At 40.0% G+C, this 16,654-nt stretch overlaps 2 protein-coding genes across 2 annotated transcripts; both read right to left on the bottom strand.

The window, feature by feature from the left end:
- Positions 1–2,794: 2,794 nt before the first annotated feature.
- Positions 2,795–4,270, bottom strand: LOC110278702 (uncharacterized). The gene is made up of 2 exons (XM_021136940.1): positions 3,903–4,270; positions 2,795–3,857 (listed from the first exon to the last, which is right to left on the bottom strand). Exons 1-2 carry the CDS (start codon positions 4,268–4,270, stop codon positions 2,795–2,797), a joined length of 1,431 nt encoding a protein of 476 aa, XP_020992599.1.
- A 2,679-nt stretch (positions 4,271–6,949) lies between these two features.
- On the bottom strand, positions 6,950–12,953 carry LOC107480048 (uncharacterized). The gene is made up of 3 exons (XM_016100169.3): positions 11,649–12,953; positions 7,571–8,113; positions 6,950–7,497 (listed from the first exon to the last, which is right to left on the bottom strand). The coding sequence occupies exons 1-3, from the start codon at positions 12,579–12,581 to the stop codon at positions 7,390–7,392; spliced, it is 1,584 nt and encodes a 527-aa protein (XP_015955655.1). The 5' UTR covers positions 12,582–12,953; the 3' UTR covers positions 6,950–7,389.
- Between the last annotated feature and the right edge of the window lie 3,701 nt (positions 12,954–16,654).

Raw genomic sequence — 16,654 nt, 5'->3', positions numbered from 1 at the left:
GAATGCTACCTAAAATAAATAAAATTGCAAAAGACTCAAAGTAGCATCCATATTGGCTAACAGATAATTAATTCTTTATTAAACTCAATAAATTAGATGCAAATTCACTAGGAAAAGATAGAAAAGATGCTAAAGCATCAGTATTCCGAGTAGGATCTGGAAAGGGATGACTGTGATGAGCTTTAAACTCATAAATATTGGGCGTAGTGACAGTGTGCAAAAGGATCAACGGATCCTATTCCACCACAAATGAGAACCGATAGATGATTAACCATGTACATGGACCATTTTCACTAAGAGGATGGCTGGTAGCCATTGACAACGGTGATCCACCAGCATATAGCTTGCCATGGAAGGAGCCTTGCGTGTGTGAAGAAGAAGATAGTAGGAAAGCAGAGATTCAGAAGACAGGGCATCTCTAAAACCCCAATATGATCTCCATTACTACATAACAAGTACTCTTTATTTCATGTTCTTTTACTTTCTGCAATTAAAACTAAGAATCATTATTGATATCCTGACTAAGAGTTACAAGATAACCATAGCTTGCTTCAAGCCGACAATCTCTGTGGGATCGACCCTTACTCACGTAAGGTATTACTTGGACGACCCAGTGCACTTGCTGGTTAGTTGTGCAGAATTGCAAAAGTGTGATTGTGATTTCGTACACCACTAGCTTGGAGAGGGCATCGGCTCTACTGTTGAATTCTCGAGTTATATGCCTGACCTCAGTTTCTGGGAATTGCCTAAGGTACTCTAAAGTTTTTTCCAAGTACCTTTTCATATTGGGGTCCTTTGCCTGGTACTCTCCATTAATTTGAGAAGTCACTATCTGGGAGTCACTGAAGACTACCACTTTAGTTGCGTCAACTTCTTTGGCCAACTTTAGTCCCGCTATCAGAGCTTTATATTCTGCTTGGTTATTAGAGGCGAAAAATTCAAATTTCAGGGATACTTCTATTTGAGTTCCCTCTTGATTGACCAATATTATGCCCACTCCACTTCCAACTTTATTGGATGATCCGTCCACATATAGCTCCCAAGTCGTGGAGGCCTCTATGTGATCGCCTGTATATTCTGCTATGAAGTCGGTAAGGCATTGAGCTTTAATTACTGTCTGAGTTTCGTACTTCAAATTGAACTTGGACAACTCTATGGCCCATTGAATCATTCTGGCCGCAATATCCATTTTATGAAGGATCTGCTTCATCGGCTGGTTCGTCTGGACTCTTATAGTATGAGCTTGGAAATAAGGTCGAAGCCTTCTGACTGCTACAATTAAGCCATATGCAAACTTCTCAAGTTTTTGGTACCTTAATTCAGAACCTTGTAGCACCTTGCTAGTGAAGTAGATGGGATGCTGTCCGACCTCATCTTCTCGTATTATTGCTGACACCATGGCCTTCTCAGCGACAACTAAATATAATACAAGTTCTTCCCCGGCCTTTGGCCAAGTAAGGATGGGAAATTGGCTCAAAAATATTTTGAACTTTTGAAAGGCCTCTTCACGTTCAGGAGTCCATTCGAATTGACATCCTTTTCTAAGTAATGAAAAAAGTGGTAGGGATCTCAATGCTGATCCTGCCAAGAATCTAGATAAAGCCGCAAGTCGGACATTCAGCTGCTGGACTTTCTTTAAACAAGAATTTAGGATTGCTTTGCACTTGTCGAGTTTAGCTTCAATCCACTTTTGTGTTAGCATGAATCCTAGAAATTTTCCAGCTTGCACCGCAAAGGTGCACTTGGTGGCGTTTAGCCTCATCCCATGCTTCCTTATGGTACCAAAGACTTGTGAGGGGTCGGTCAGGAGACTGGTTTCGTCCTTGATCTGTACTAACATATCATCTACATATACTTTCATCAGGCTTCCGAGGTGAGCTGAAAACACCTTATTCATGAACATTTGATAGGCGGCCCCTGCATTTTTTAATCCAAATGGCATCACCACGTACCAATAGTTTGCCTTGGGTGTGATGAAAGATGTTATCTTTTGATCCGATTTATACATTGGGATCTGATTGTAGTCTGAGTAAGCATCCATAAATGATAAATATTGATACCCCAAGTTAGAATCCACTATGGCGTCAATGTTGGGTAGAGGATATGGGTCCTTTGGACATGCTTTGTTGAGGTCGGTATAGTCGATACACATCTTCCACTTCCCATTCTGCTTTTTAACCAGCACCACATTTGCCAGTCAGACCGGGTACTTGACTTCTCTGATAAACCCTGCCTCTAGCAAGGCTTGTACTTGTTCTTTGACCACTTGAGCCCGTTCGGGTTTGAGCTTGCGTCTCCTTTGTTGGACAGGTCGGGATCCCGGGTAGACAGCCAGCCTATGTGACATCAGCTCGGGATCTATCCAAGGCATGTCGGAGGCTTTCCAGGAGAACAGGTCAGAGTTCTGTTGTAGGAGCTTTACAAGTTCCTGCTTCAGATCCTTTGCTAACTTAGCTCCTATGTTAGTGTTTTTTCAGACCTTTTGCCCAATCTGGACTTCTTTCGGTTTTCCTCCGAGTTGTGGCCGTAACTCTTTCCTTACTCGGACTCCTCCGAGTTCAATTGTATTGACATCCTTGCCTTTACCCCTTAGGTTCAGGCTTTCATTATAACACTTCCTTGCCAACTTCTAATCTTCCTCGATGGTAGCAATCCCTTCCGTTGTTGAAAACTTCATACAAAGATGAGGGGTTGAGACGACCGCTCCTAGCTGATTTAGGGTTATTCTGCCTATCAAGGCATTGTAAGTGGAGGTTACATCGACAACAATGAAGTTGATGCTTAAAGTCTTGGACTACAGTCCCCTTCCAAAAGTCGTGTGCAGGGGAAAGAAGCCTAGTGGCTTAATGGGGGTGTCCCCTAATCCAAAGAGGGTATCCGGAAAAGCTTTTAGCTCTTTCTTGTCCAGTCCCAGCTTATCAAATGCTGGTTTGAACAGTATGTCAGCCGAGCTTCCTTGATCTACCAGAGTTTTGTACAGGTGAGCATTGGCGAGGATCATGGTGATTACTACTGGGTCATCATGTCCAGATACGATACCTCGTCCATCCTCTTTGGTGAAAGAGATGGTAGGGAGTTCGAGTCCAGCATCTCTGACTTGATAGACTTCTTTTAGGCGTCTTTTCCGAGACGACTTAGTAAGTCCCCCTCCAGCAAAGCCACCTGAGGTCGTGTGAACATGTCGCTCTAGAGTTTGTGGGGGTGGACCTCTCTGTTCGAGGTCTTCATTGTCTCTCTTCCTTTTTCCTTGATTACTTGGCCTTTCCGTGAGATATCTGTCCAGTCGACCTTCTCGAGCCAACTTTTCTATCACATTTTTTAGGTCATAGCAATCATTTTTTGAGTTTCGATAAAGCTTGTGGTATTCACAATACTTATTACGACTTCCATGCGGGGGTAGGGGGTGGGAAGGGAGCTTCTCGGTGTGGCAAATTTTCCTGTATACATCTACAAGGGAGGCCCTCAACGGGGTGTTGTTATGACACCTTCTGGGTTTCTCGGGTCCGACTTCTTCTTTCCTCTTGGGCTCCCTCTCCTTTTTCTTTGATTGGTGAGGGTTCCTAAGTCGCCAGTTCGGTTCTCGTAACCTGGCATTTTCTTCCATGTTGATGTACTTTTCTGCTCGCTCCTGTATATCGTTCAAGGAAGTCGGATGTCTTTTTGATATGGACTGAGAGGAAGGTCCTTCTCGGAGAGCATTCACGAGTCCCATTATCACTGCCTTATTAGGCAGGTCTTGAATCTCCAAGCACGCTTTGTTGAATCTCTCCATGTATTCCCTCAGGGGTTCTCCGACCTCTTGTTTCACTCCGAGTAGACTGGGTGCATACTTGACCTTGTCTTTCTGGATTGAAAATCTGGTAAGAAATTTGCGTTAGAGATCGTTAAAACTGGATACAGACTTAGGGGGCAAGCTATCAAACCACTTCATGGCTGCTTTGGTCAGTGTTGTCGGAAAGGCCTTGCATCGAGTAGCGTCCGAGCCGTCTGCCAAGTACATCTGACTCTTGAAGTTGCTGAGATGATGCTTTGGGTCGGTTGTTCCATCATACAGGTTCATGTTGGGGCTTTTAAAGTTTCTGAGAAATTTAGCCCACATGATATCCTCAAAGAATAGGTCTTCTCCCCCCAGTGGACTATCTTCTCGAGCCGTACAAGAGTCCTTATTCTGAAGGTTGGATTCTAGCTTTGAGAGCTTATCCTCCAGCTCTCTTCGCCTTTTGATCTCTCTTTTCAGGATCCTCTCCGCTTCACGCTCTCTAATTCCCATTCTAGCTATTCAAGTCGGCCTTGGTGTCCTTGTAGCCATCCCATGAGGTCGGCGTCATGATGCTGTCCCTCCTCTTCAGGGAGGCGGATCTCGGATGATATTCTCCTTTGGTCGCCGGAAGGGCCTTCTCCGTGTGGCTCCTCCTTTCTTGGCTGGGATACTACTAAAGCTTGGTCGTTATTGACCATGTCTTGGTATTCTTGATCTGACTCAGACGCAGAGCATCCGTCTTTGTATTGGTTGTCTGCCATTGAGCGTTGATCTCCAGGTCTCCGACAACGACGTCAATGTTCCGGGGATTACCTGAAACAAGGTTCGCTTTGGGCATGTAAGTGAGGCCCAAATCCCCAATGGGGTGTGCTCCGACTTGTCCGACGTCTTGTGGCTGTCGTCCGAGTTGTTTGTGAGAAGATGGGTGGTGGTACCTGCAAGACACTCCGATGCTTAAGTTAGCAAGGGGTTAAGCAGGTTTAAAGTATTGGAACTTAAATTTACCTGAGTGTGTTAGTGTCTTTATAGGGGATGAACCAATAACCACAATTGAAGTAGTTTCACTTCTGATGGTAGATAACCGTCCATTTATCTTAAGATTATTGAGATCTCTCTTCCAGGAGTGGTGAGAGATTTAGGGAGGTAGTTACTCACTTGGATAAGTGTTAATTGCCTGCTTGCGTTGATGTCGACCTCTTTGAGGAGGTCGGACAAGCAGTAGAGGCCAATCTTCTAGATTGAGCCTTTTAACTTTATTTATTGGGCCTGGATTATATTTTGGGCCAGAATATGAACATATAGTTAAGTAATATATGATTTTTTAGATATATAAAAATATTTATGCAAAACATATATCTTTATATCAAAATATTATTTTGACCGAAAGTAGTCAATTTAGAAATATTTATATATTGTAAATTGTAAAATTTTTAGTAATTTTCATTTAGCAATTTAGTAAATTGTAACAATATTCTTGTAACCAAAATAAAAAAAAATAAAAAATGCATAACTAATAGAAAGATATGTGATCTCTACCAATTTTTATATCTCACAATAGAATTATCCATTCTTAGTGCGAATTAGACATAGTATTTTTTTATTTTTTTAGTGTCACTAATAAGTTACAAAGTTACAAGTATGCTAAGAATATTTATTCATACACTATATATAAGAACTTTTAATAAAAGAGAAATATTATTAGATAACCAACTTTTTTTAATTAACATTAACTAAATTTTTAAAAATTATTTTATTTATTTTTTAAATTTAACTTTTAATTCTAAATTCTAAATTTTAAATCTAAACACTAAAGTTGACTAATGTTAGTTAACTAAAAATTAGTTTTCTATACTTTCTCTTAATAAAAATATAATGTTCAATAGATTTTTAATGTATTAATAACACATTAAAAATATGAAATCTTTCCAATTTTATTCTTTTATGCAATATATTTAGATATTTCGTTTTTTAGGGCTGGGCCAGTGGCCATTAGAACAGACTGGACCCGCACTATTATGTTTATTTTTATTTTTTAATAATTTTGGGATCATGAATGATCCTTTTCCGAACGATACAGAGGTATCTTTGTTTTTGGTCCGAACAGTACGCCTACGACGCCGTAAACCCAGATAATATAGGCCTGGGTATGCGTGGAGGAACATATTATAAGGTGGGCCTGCTCTCTGATTGCCCAAATCTCGTTTAAAATGAGCCAACAAAAGTCTTCTTTAACTTGGGCCTCGGCCTGTTTAAATACCCAGAAAGAAATTCTTTGACTTCTGTTCATCGGGTATTGGGACTTTGCGAGAGAACCTAACATAATAGTAAAATCTATCTTAATTAAACGAAAAAAAGGTGTTTATTTATTAGCTGCCCTTTATTTGAGAGGGAAAGCAGGCACTGGTTTGGTGTGAGTAGAATTTAGAAGCGAAAGAATTATTAAAGAGTAAACACAATGATTATTGAGTAAATAAATGAAAGAGTATAACCACTTATTAATTTATATATAACCGCAAGTTAGGTGTAGGAAACAACCATCATTATATTTTGTTTAGTGGCAGCGAAGAGAGAATCCCATTATTGCAGGAAAATATGGTGAAGATCTCAATTCAGTCGAATTTAGAGAGAAGAAATTTTGGACATTTACTATATTTGATAGAGAAATGAAGAAAGAAGAAAACGTTGGGTTGCAACTACGTACTGTCTTGTAGTATCCATAGGGAACATTTTTTAATTCTACAAGATTCTCTTGAGTATTGATAAATTATTGCGGAGGGCAACTTGTTTACTAGTTCCCTCTTCATATTTCTTTTGTTAGGACCAACGTTATTTGGATTAATATCTAAAGATTCCAATTCGATAGTATTATATATTATTGTTGGTTCATCATGTGATCGAATTACCGTAGAGTGTAAGGCAAGAAGAAGCCATAGTATTTATTAATCCTTGTTTGGCAATAAACTTTCGTATTATATGCCGAAACTTTTGACGCTGTTCATTCTGTTATCAGCTAGCAAATAAAATTAAAACTTCAAATCTCGACTTTTGCTTAATATTAGTATCAGAACCAGATCATGGGGAGCGCTGATTCTAGTTTTGGAGGTATTTCGGGGAACATAGCTCTCTTTACCACGTGAAATACATTTTTAATAATGTGTGAAACTATAACCCAGAAGGTGGGATAAGATCTACGAAGAAAAGTTGGATTATTAAAATTTCTGGTACGCTACACTTGATGATCGAATTAGTTAGGGAGAGTACTAAGGAACAGCTGTTTCTGATTTCTGACTTTCCGTTCCGGGAAGAAAGCATAATTTAAACTCTAAAGTATATAAATGGTATACTGGCGCATTAAGCACGCATCTTGAGATTCTCTTCAGCGAGGGAATAAACAATAATAATAACAACAATAATCAAATTATAAATTACAAATTAAACATCTCCCTCCCCCATTCGCTGGTGCGCATTGTTGTTTAAACAACAAAACTCTTCTCTTTGTACAAAGTTTCCTGCTTTTCCGAATCAGTGAAGGGGTGGAAAAAACTAAAAAATTTCACGTGAGATCTAGCCACCCAATGAGAGAATTTAAATACTATATAGTATATGAGTGCGTGAGCCACACGGCAGAACTATGCTTCGCTTACCTCACCTTCCCCACACACCCCCACATGTATCACCATTGTCCCTTTCTTCTTCTTAGAAGACTTGACTACTCTGCAACAGTTCCTCCTTGGAGCCTGCCATCGAAAGCATGCAATGTTAATGACATATTTAGAAGTAGTAGAGGTAGCATTAGCATAATATACTTACTCTATCCCATAGATGTGGATCTGGCTTCTTATATACCTCCACTCTGTCGAGAAAAGCGGGATTAGCCATCTTCCAGCGGCATTCAGGATGAGGAATGCGATGCCTCTCATATTCGGTCAGTGTCTGTTGTGTTGTGGAATTCAATCTTGCCTTTGACAGGTAAAACACAAAAGGCTTCTGGCATGGGTGTCTGCTAACTGGACGCGTGTTAAATGCATATGCCGTGTAATCTGCTCTTCTATACCAATTCAAGAATGTTCTTGAAGGCATTTCCATCTCGCGGGGCGAAAACACGCCGCGGAATATCTGAACCGCGAAACCCCATGAAACGGAAATGGTCCAGCTCTTTGATTTGTCGTAGCAGATGGATTGCTGCATGAGGCCTGCTGAGTCAAGCTTCATTGGTACCGTAAGCCGTTGAAGGGCTTCTACGCGACTCACATTGGGAAAGATGGGCTCAACCACATCAAGGTGGTGCAGGGACACCAATGGAGTCACGGGATGAGCTGCAAGGAGCCCGAACAAGTTTCCATACACATCATACTGTTACAATACACCAACCACTCGACTCAGTCGCTAATAAAGACTAAAAGTACAAATAAATAAATAACTACCATCATAAGTTCAACCACCAAATTCAAAGTACAATGTGTAGTTCCTAGTTAGTTAGGGGAAAAACCATTTGCTTCATTTCCATCACCATTTGAAATTTTGGCAATCAAAATCCATCTAAAACAAGCTAATTATAGTTATATGCTATTAATAGTTTTTGTAATTGTCATTTGTCAAGTCAGTCCAATTAGGGGTGTTCATGGGTAAGATTGGATCGGGTTTGAGGGCAAATTAGAACCGAACCAATTAAATTGTCATCGGATCGGTTTGGATTGGGTAAGGCATCTTTTGAGAATAGACCCGAACCAATCCAAACCGATTAAATTCCGGATTGGATTGGTTTGGGTGGTCGGATACTCGATTACATCTTAAATTTGAAAAAAAATTAAAAAAATTGGGAAAAACGAATCATATTCATACCATTGTTCCGAAAATTGAACCGGACCATCCGGTTCGGTTGATGTGATAAACCGTCATACAAAAAATTGACTTAAAAACTGGTCAACTAACGGTTAATTGGTGAACCGTCAAAACCGTCCGATTTTTTTCTGGTTCAATGGTTTAAAAAAATATTCAAAAGTTCGGAACCTCTCTCTCTCTCTCTCATTGGGCAAACCCTAACTATGGTAGTAACCCAGCCCCATCCCATCGCCTGCTCGGAACTGTTGGCGACGCCGCCGCAAAGGGCTTCTCCGTCGTCGTCTCTGCTCAATATGTTGGTGTCCATCTCTCTCTTCGAGTTCTCTCTATCCGAGGCTCCGAGCTCTCTTTGTCTCTCTCACGGCGACGTCTCTCTTTGCTCGGCTGTGGAGTATTCGCCACTCCGTCACCTTCCTTCCTCCCTATCCGCGGGTAAGCACTACTGGCTCAATTTATTTTTGGCTATTTTGTTAATTTTATTTATTCTGATTTTTTAGTTGCTAGCCGTTGATTTTTCTTATTCTGCGTTGTTGATAAACATTGTTAATGCTAGAATTTTTTCTAATTCTGAGTTTTTATGTTATTTCTGAGTTGTTTATGCTGGTTTTTTTGATTCTGAGTTGTTAGTTTTGGTTGCTGATTTTTTCTGATTCTGGATTGTTGATGGTGGTATGGTAAAATTGTTTTTCAGGATTTCTCATCTTTCAGTAGCACAGATTACATTTCTTTCTTGTACATTTTTTGTTTAAATTTATACACTTCTTTGAACTTTGAAGTATGCTGGAAAGAGTTTCAAATTTTTTTGCATTGAAAATTCCAATCAAGTCCCTTTGTACTGGGTTTGTCAAAGTTTCTAGTTTTAATGTTGGTGAAATTCTCAAGGGAAGTGGATAATAATAATAAAAACTCTCGGTTTATATCATTTATGATTATGACTATTTAGTTTATTTGTTGTTATTCTTTTGTTTTTGTACTGATTTTTCCAATTAATGTGGTTTGAAAATTTGTAGGAGAATGAGAAGGAGAACATCACAAGGAATAGTATTCAACAATATGATATTGCTATTGTAGAACATTATAATTCTTATGTTAACTTTTCTCATTCTATTGTATTTTTTTTTTGTTTTTATGATTTTTATGAAATTGGAATAATTGTTTGTGGTTGAACATTATTTCTTTGTCTTTAAGTGCATTTTGATTTTTATTAGTTATAAAGATTGATGTTTGAAATTGTTTGTGAACTTTTAATTATAAATTGTAGACAATTTATTATGTGAAATTATAAAATTTTAAATTTTATTAGTTTAAAAATTATTGAATTTAAATATTTAAAATTATATATTAAATTTTAATAATTTTATTTTATATTTAATTACATCAGTTGAACCCCGGTTGAATTCCGGTTAAACCATTGAACTAGTCACTCTATCAGTTCAATGACTGATTTGGTTTTTGCAACCTTGATTCATACTCAAATTCTTTTGTCAGATTCACAGAATATCAACCCTAAACCAACGGATTTACAAAAATTAACTAACAAATTCACAAACAGACTCACAAAAATTCACTAATAGTAGAAGAGAACATTAACCCTAAACAAAGAAACTGACAAAATTTAACAATAAGATTCACAAAAAATGAAAGAGAACAAAATGAAAATGAGGAAGACGGCTGAAGCACTAAAACAAAAGAAGATTTCTAAAGCATTGAAGTAGAAGAAGAGTCGGCGGTGAAGATGATGCTGATGCTCCGGAGAATACAATGCTGACAGAGACGACGATGCTGCTGACAGAGACGACGCTGATGAAGACACTAACAAAGACGTTGACATAGAGGAAGCTGCCACCGATTTGCTAGGGTGAGTAACGGTGAGGAAGCTTGGCTAGGGTTCTTCTTTTTGGAGAGAAATACGATGGGTGTGGGTGGGAATTGGGGAGGCTACAATGATTTTAGGGTTAGGTTAATAATCAGTAAAACTTATAAATATATATTTTAAATTTATATGTTTTTTAATTTAATTAATAAAAGATTTGGGTTTACAAGTCGGTTCAGATTCTGCACCCCGAGAATCATTACCCAAATCAAGTAATAGAGTATTATCGGTTCAGTTCGGGTTATACCAATTATCTATTAGTTTCAGAACTAATTTAATTGGTTCGGTTCAGATTTGGACGAATTATTAGGTACCAATACTCATGAACACCCTTAAGTCCAATTGTGTCTGTAATGAACTAATAGGCAAAAGAAAAGAAGAAAATAAAACAATAACGGGAGATTTATATCTACGCGTTAGATTATCCTCAACATGTCCTTTTTCCACTTAATCTTTACAGAGTGAATACCATTATGGTTATGGGTTAATGCGCAAAGGGAAGATGAATGCGTATGGTAGGCACGGATGAAAATTGAATGCCATGAAGCACCGACACAAAAGGCACAAACACAACACTAGCATATTATTTTGGGGGACCTATGCTACCATGCATGGGTAACCCAGTTTTTCAACCCCATCCACAGCTGCTCCCATCACTGGACCCCACAACACTCACCGAGCCCGTAAGGGCCCACCCCCCTAAAGGCCTAAACCCAAATCAGTCTACTATTGAATTCAATCAATCAATCCAAGGGTCCACAAACAGGAACCAACCTTTCTCTCAACTAATTAAAGTATTATTTTTTAATTAAATTAAAATACTAACAAACATACAATGAAAACTAATATTTGAGGCCGAAAAAGAAAATCCAGAGCACCCGAGTCCCAGGCAATTCTCCTTAAAATCGAAATATTAATAAAAAAGAATGGATTCGAAAACTTTTTGAAATTAGAAAAATAGAGTCCCACTCCCACCAAACCAAAATAATGCCGACAAACTCATGCAAATGAGCAAATCCCATCCCGTGGTAAATAGAAGCAAAACAGAGACAGGAAACCACGTATCATATTATCACAGTGAAAACGATAAGACTCTCAAATTTAACAATAATTATAATATAATAATAAAATAATAAAACGAAAACACGGAAAGAAGCTAGCGAGTGAACTCACTTGGTGAAACCCGGCCTCCTTGGTGAGTGGAACACCGAGTTCAGCCATGCAAGCCTGCATCCGGTCATCGGAGCCGTACAAACCAGGGTACCTCTGAATGCAGCGGTCCTGCATTGTCTGGAGGGCCTTGGCCAGAGGGTAGCTGATGGCGAACCCTCCGCCGCCGTAGGCCATGCCGTAAGAGAAGTATATGTTCTGAAGGTGGCTCTCCGATAAGCTCCCAATGTAGTAGAACTGGTTGTGATCGTACTTCCTCAGAACCCTAATTAGATTCTCCGTCACGAAAACGGTGTCGTCGTCGCCCATCACGAACCACCGCACGCTCTCCATTCCCAGCGCCAGCGTCTCTGACACGATCCGCGAGATCCTGATCGCCGAACGGTGTCCCTGCTTGTTCGTGTACGAGAACTTCGAAGTGTCGCCCGAGATTCTCACCGGCGGCAGCCCCTCTCCCATCCCGCCGGAGCTAACCTTGTTGTCCAGCCACACCACGCCGCGCATCTCGCTCGCCTTGTACCATAGCTTGATGTAGTTCTTCCTCTTCTCCCAGAGCTTCGACGAGGCCGCGATCCCGAAGACAACGTGGCGGAGCTGTGTCTGGTCGGTGGCGGTTTCCCGAGATTCGCGGCGAGTGACGGCGGAAGTGCGGTTCAAGAGCCTGAGGGTGGAGGCGGTGGCATTGATGGTGGGGATTGCGGTTAGTCCTATTCCTGAGAGGATGTGGGTGTGGGTGGAAAATGGGGGCTCGTGACAGTCACGTGAGGTGGTGAGGAGCTTGAGTGTGTAGACGACGTAGGTGACTGAAACGAAGAGGATAAGCAGAACCAGAAGCTTGGGCAATGTTCTGTGCTGTGAGGCGGCGGCGCCACCTAGAGGGGTGCCGGATTTGGGACTCCTAGCGTGTTCCCAAATTATCTTGTCCGGATCTTTCATTCTTAAATTGAGTTAGCAAAGGGAAAGTGGAGTTCTAGTTCTGGATTAGGGGATGACCAATGCAATTTTAAGATTGAATGTGATTGAACAAAAAATAAAAGAGTAAAGGGGGAAGAAGATAAACAGGGGACAGGTGTTTGAATGAAAGAGGAGAGAAGCATGCATATTGCAATCTCTCCTCCCGGGTTCCTAATGGAGCTAGCTAGCTCGTTCCACGCCTAAATTAAATGTCATTATTAGTTAATAAGATGAGATGCAAAATTGCAAAGTGGGAGACTAAGAGCGCGTGCAAGTGGAACACGAGTGCCAGAGAAGGAGAATTCCAATGTTTTGATGTTGGATTTGTGTGGGGGCCCAACACGACACTAAGCAGATTCAACGACTGTAAACTAGGAATGCTGTGGTGGTAATTAGTAATTACACGATCGCATTCCTGATTTATTCTGTGGAGGATGCCGCATGAGTGTCTGAAACGATATTCATTCTACCTCCTATCATAAATCATATTTATGAAACTTACTAACTTAGGACCTATTGAACCAAAGTATTCATTTTAATGTACTTAGTATACTATTACCTTTTTGATAGGCTTAGTATATTATTACTAATTACCAATAAAACATACCCAACGGTTTGGATTGTCTATGTTCAATACCGGCTAGAATTTAACCTCGTAACTTCATTTTTCAAATGTAATTGACAGAAATGGCCACTGCAGTTGAATCGGGTTCAACGGAGTCAAAGCAAGATGACTTTTTTAATTGCAAGTCCAACAAGATTAGGAGATTTAGTTACAGAAAGTTTTGAGGCTAGGACATTTTATAAATTTTAGCCAATACTTAACNTTATCCTTTTATGGTTAAAAATATAAATTTCTATAGTTTTTAAGTATTTTTAGTTTGAGCAAATTGTTAAATTAGTCCATGAAAGATTATTTATTTTTTAAATTGGTTCTTGAAATATTTTTTAATCAAATTTGTCCTTTAAAGATTTTAAGTTAGTCATGTTAATCTTTTTATCACTTTTATTGCTAATGACGTCAAAATTTATTGATATGACACGTTAAGTAACATCATAATACACACATAGTAATTTTAATTGGTATACTAACTAACATGATAAGTTTATGAGATTAGATCAAATCAACCATAAATGGAAGGGCAATTTACCCAAATAAATAAACTTGGTAAAAATTTTACACAAATACACAAAACAGAAAAAGGTTACGTACATGTGCATTTTCACCTTTCTATATAATCCGTGGGAAGCTACCACGGTTTTCAAGTTGTACATAAATTGTGGCAGCCAGCAACGGTTTATGAATGGTTGGTTTTGTGTGTAAATCGTGGCAGGTCACCACGGTTTACTAAGGCTTCGAGTTGATCATAAAACGTTGTAGGCTACAACGGTTTATGAAGGAGAAATTATGGGCATAAAACATTGTAGGTTACCACGGTTTAGGAGGACCGAAACTCTATATATATGTGGGTGATATTCAAGCTGCATAAGAGATCATTCTCACAATGGCAAGTGAGGAAGCGAGTGTTCTTGCCTTAGTGCATTGCTTTGGGAAAATTAAAAAAAAAAAGCAAAAGCCATGGTGTGAAGTTCACTGACAGAGAACCACTGAGTGTCTTCATTAGTTCGTCAAGCACTTTGTCCGATTTAAAGAACAGCATCTTGCAAAAGCTTGGCGTGTTTGGTAGCAAGTGGGTGAAGAAGCTATTCTACAAGATTCCCATCACAATTGTCTCGACCGGTGTTCAGTATGATACCTTTGTGCTAGCGACTGACGAAGATATTAGGGTTCTGTTCCATTGTGTTAGGAGTTTTCCAGAGATCCGAATTCACGAGTTGTTTGCGAAGTTGGAGGTCAGCGTCGACAGTTCTGGGGCATCAGCTCCAGTTCATAGCTCGATTGCCGCGGGAGGTGCGTCTAGTTTGATGCCTGCGGTCAGACCGTATCTTCCGCCGGTCGGATCCCCTACGTTCGCGGTTGATTTAGACCGAACGGAGGTTATTGGTTCTCTACAGTTGGAGAATGCACCAGTCATTGAGAAGGCTTACGTCGTGGGCACCGGTGGTGGCCAGTTACCTTATATGCAAGGCTTTGGTGAACCTGATTGAGTAGAGAATGCAATGTGTGATGATGACTCTGACCAGGAGCCTGTTGATATAATCGGGGACAGCGACGATGACACAGGTGCCAATCCACTGCATCAGCATGGGCCTTCAAGTTCTGCTTCTTAGCAGTACCCTCCACACTTCTCCACACTAAACTTGGACGTTCTGGGTCAACAGGAGGACGGTGGTAACACGGTCGGGGGCTCTTCTACAGAATTTCAGATTGGGCAATCTTTCCAGAATAAAGATGAGGCTGTGCTGAGTGTGAAGGACTATAGCATCCGGCGAGATGTTGAGTACAGAGTCATCGAATCAGATCATCTGAAGTATCATGGAAAATGCAAGCAATTTGGCAAGGGTTGTACTTGGTTGATTCGCGTTGCGCTACGTTAGGAGGTTAGGAGGTACAACGGGCCACACACATGCTTGGCAACCTCTATTTCCAATGATCACCGTCAGTTGGATTACCACGTTATATGTGCGAGGATTCTTCCATTGGTTAGGACAGATGCTGCGGTTATGATAAAGGTATTGCAACAAGCTACAGAAGCCGATTACGGTTTCAGGCCTAGTTACAGGAAGGTTTGGATGGCCAAACAGAAGGCAGTGGCACAAATATATGGAGATTGGGAAGAGTCGTACGCACGGTCTCATCGCTAGCATCTGCTGGGAGAACCCGGAACCTCTCATGGAATCATGTGTAGCACACTGTCATCTGCTTTACTTTATTCTGCGGAGGTAACTCCCCAAACAACTCGCGGAACCACACCCATGTTGGTCTACCGTGCTCCATCAGATTCTCAAACTTAGTCAGGCACCCACTGACGGGCTCACCATGATCGGCAAACCCAGCTGATATGCCACATCTTGCAAAGTAATAGTGCACTCACCAAAGGGCATATGGAAGGTGTAGGTCTCAGGACGCCACCGCTCAATAAATGCGCTAAGGAGAGGCTCATCAATCCAGAACCACTGACTGTTAAGCCTAGCCAAATGATACAAGCCCGCGGTCTCCAGATATGGTATAATTCGGTCGTGTAAGGGCATATTCTGTTGTCTCCTAACGTCGCTAATCACCCTAGTAGGCTGCAAAATGTGGGTAACAAAATCCCTCAACATATGACCATTACTAATAACATCAAACATAATTTATAAAAAAATATTTGAAGCCTCACATTGGTTTTGTTGATTCCCTAATTATAGCAATAACACTAATTATAACAGTAACAATGAAACTACTAATACGATGCACTCATAATAACAATAAAAATTAAATGTAAAAAAATTATTTTACTAACAATAACCAAAATAATATCAATATTTATAATAATAATAATAATAATAATAATAATAATAATAATAATAATAACTAACCTCTGCGTCGATATATCCAGCCACGTGAGCGACGCTATTTAGTCGGTACAAGCGATCCTCATCCTCCATGCTCCACCACCCAAACCTCTCAAACCTTCAAAGCTTTCCACAAATTCTCTCAAACCAACAACCCTCAAAATTTTGTTTGTGACACAAATGATCTGTGAGGAGCTTCAGCGGATTATGTATTTATAGCCCCTAACACGTAAACCGTGGTAACCTACAGGGGTTTTACTGCGCCCTCTACATAAACCGTGGTAGCCTGCCACGGTTTATGCCTTGCTTTCTTCCTTCCTAATCCGTTGCTAGCAGCCACGGTTTACGTTCAAATGTGAAACCGTGGTTACTTCGCACGGATTACATAGAAATGTCAAAATGCATATGCACGTAACAGATTTCTGTTTTGTGTATTTGGGTAAAGCTTTCACCAAATTTATTTATTTGGGTAAATTGCCCTAAATGGAAGAATTTCAATACCTTAAGTTCTCTTCTCAATTAGGTTTTGATTTAATCTAATTTCGTAAACTTATTATATTAATAGTCAATTAAGACCATTAAGTGTATATTATGGTGTC

Source organism: Arachis duranensis, chromosome 3 (assembly GCF_000817695.3).
Source record: "Arachis duranensis cultivar V14167 chromosome 3, aradu.V14167.gnm2.J7QH, whole genome shotgun sequence".
In the NCBI taxonomy this organism is placed as follows: domain Eukaryota; kingdom Viridiplantae; phylum Streptophyta; class Magnoliopsida; order Fabales; family Fabaceae; genus Arachis; species Arachis duranensis.
This window is presented reverse-complemented; position numbering and strand designations above follow the sequence as displayed.

Coding starts and splice junctions, on each gene's coding strand:
- LOC110278702 (XM_021136940.1), bottom strand. CDS start 4,270: ATGGGAATTAGAGAGCGTGAAGCGGAGAGGATCCTGAAAAGAGAGATC. Junction 3,858..3,902: donor TTTGATAGCTTGCCCCCTAA/GTCTGTATCCAG, acceptor ATTTCTTACCAG/ATTTTCAATCCAGAAAGACA.
- LOC107480048 (XM_016100169.3), bottom strand. CDS start 12,581: ATGAAAGATCCGGACAAGATAATTTGGGAACACGCTAGGAGTCCCAAA. Junction 8,114..11,648: donor AGGAGGCCGGGTTTCACCAA/GTGAGTTCACTC, acceptor GTATTGTAACAG/TATGATGTGTATGGAAACTT. Junction 7,498..7,570: donor ATCCACATCTATGGGATAGA/GTAAGTATATTA, acceptor TTTCGATGGCAG/GCTCCAAGGAGGAACTGTTG.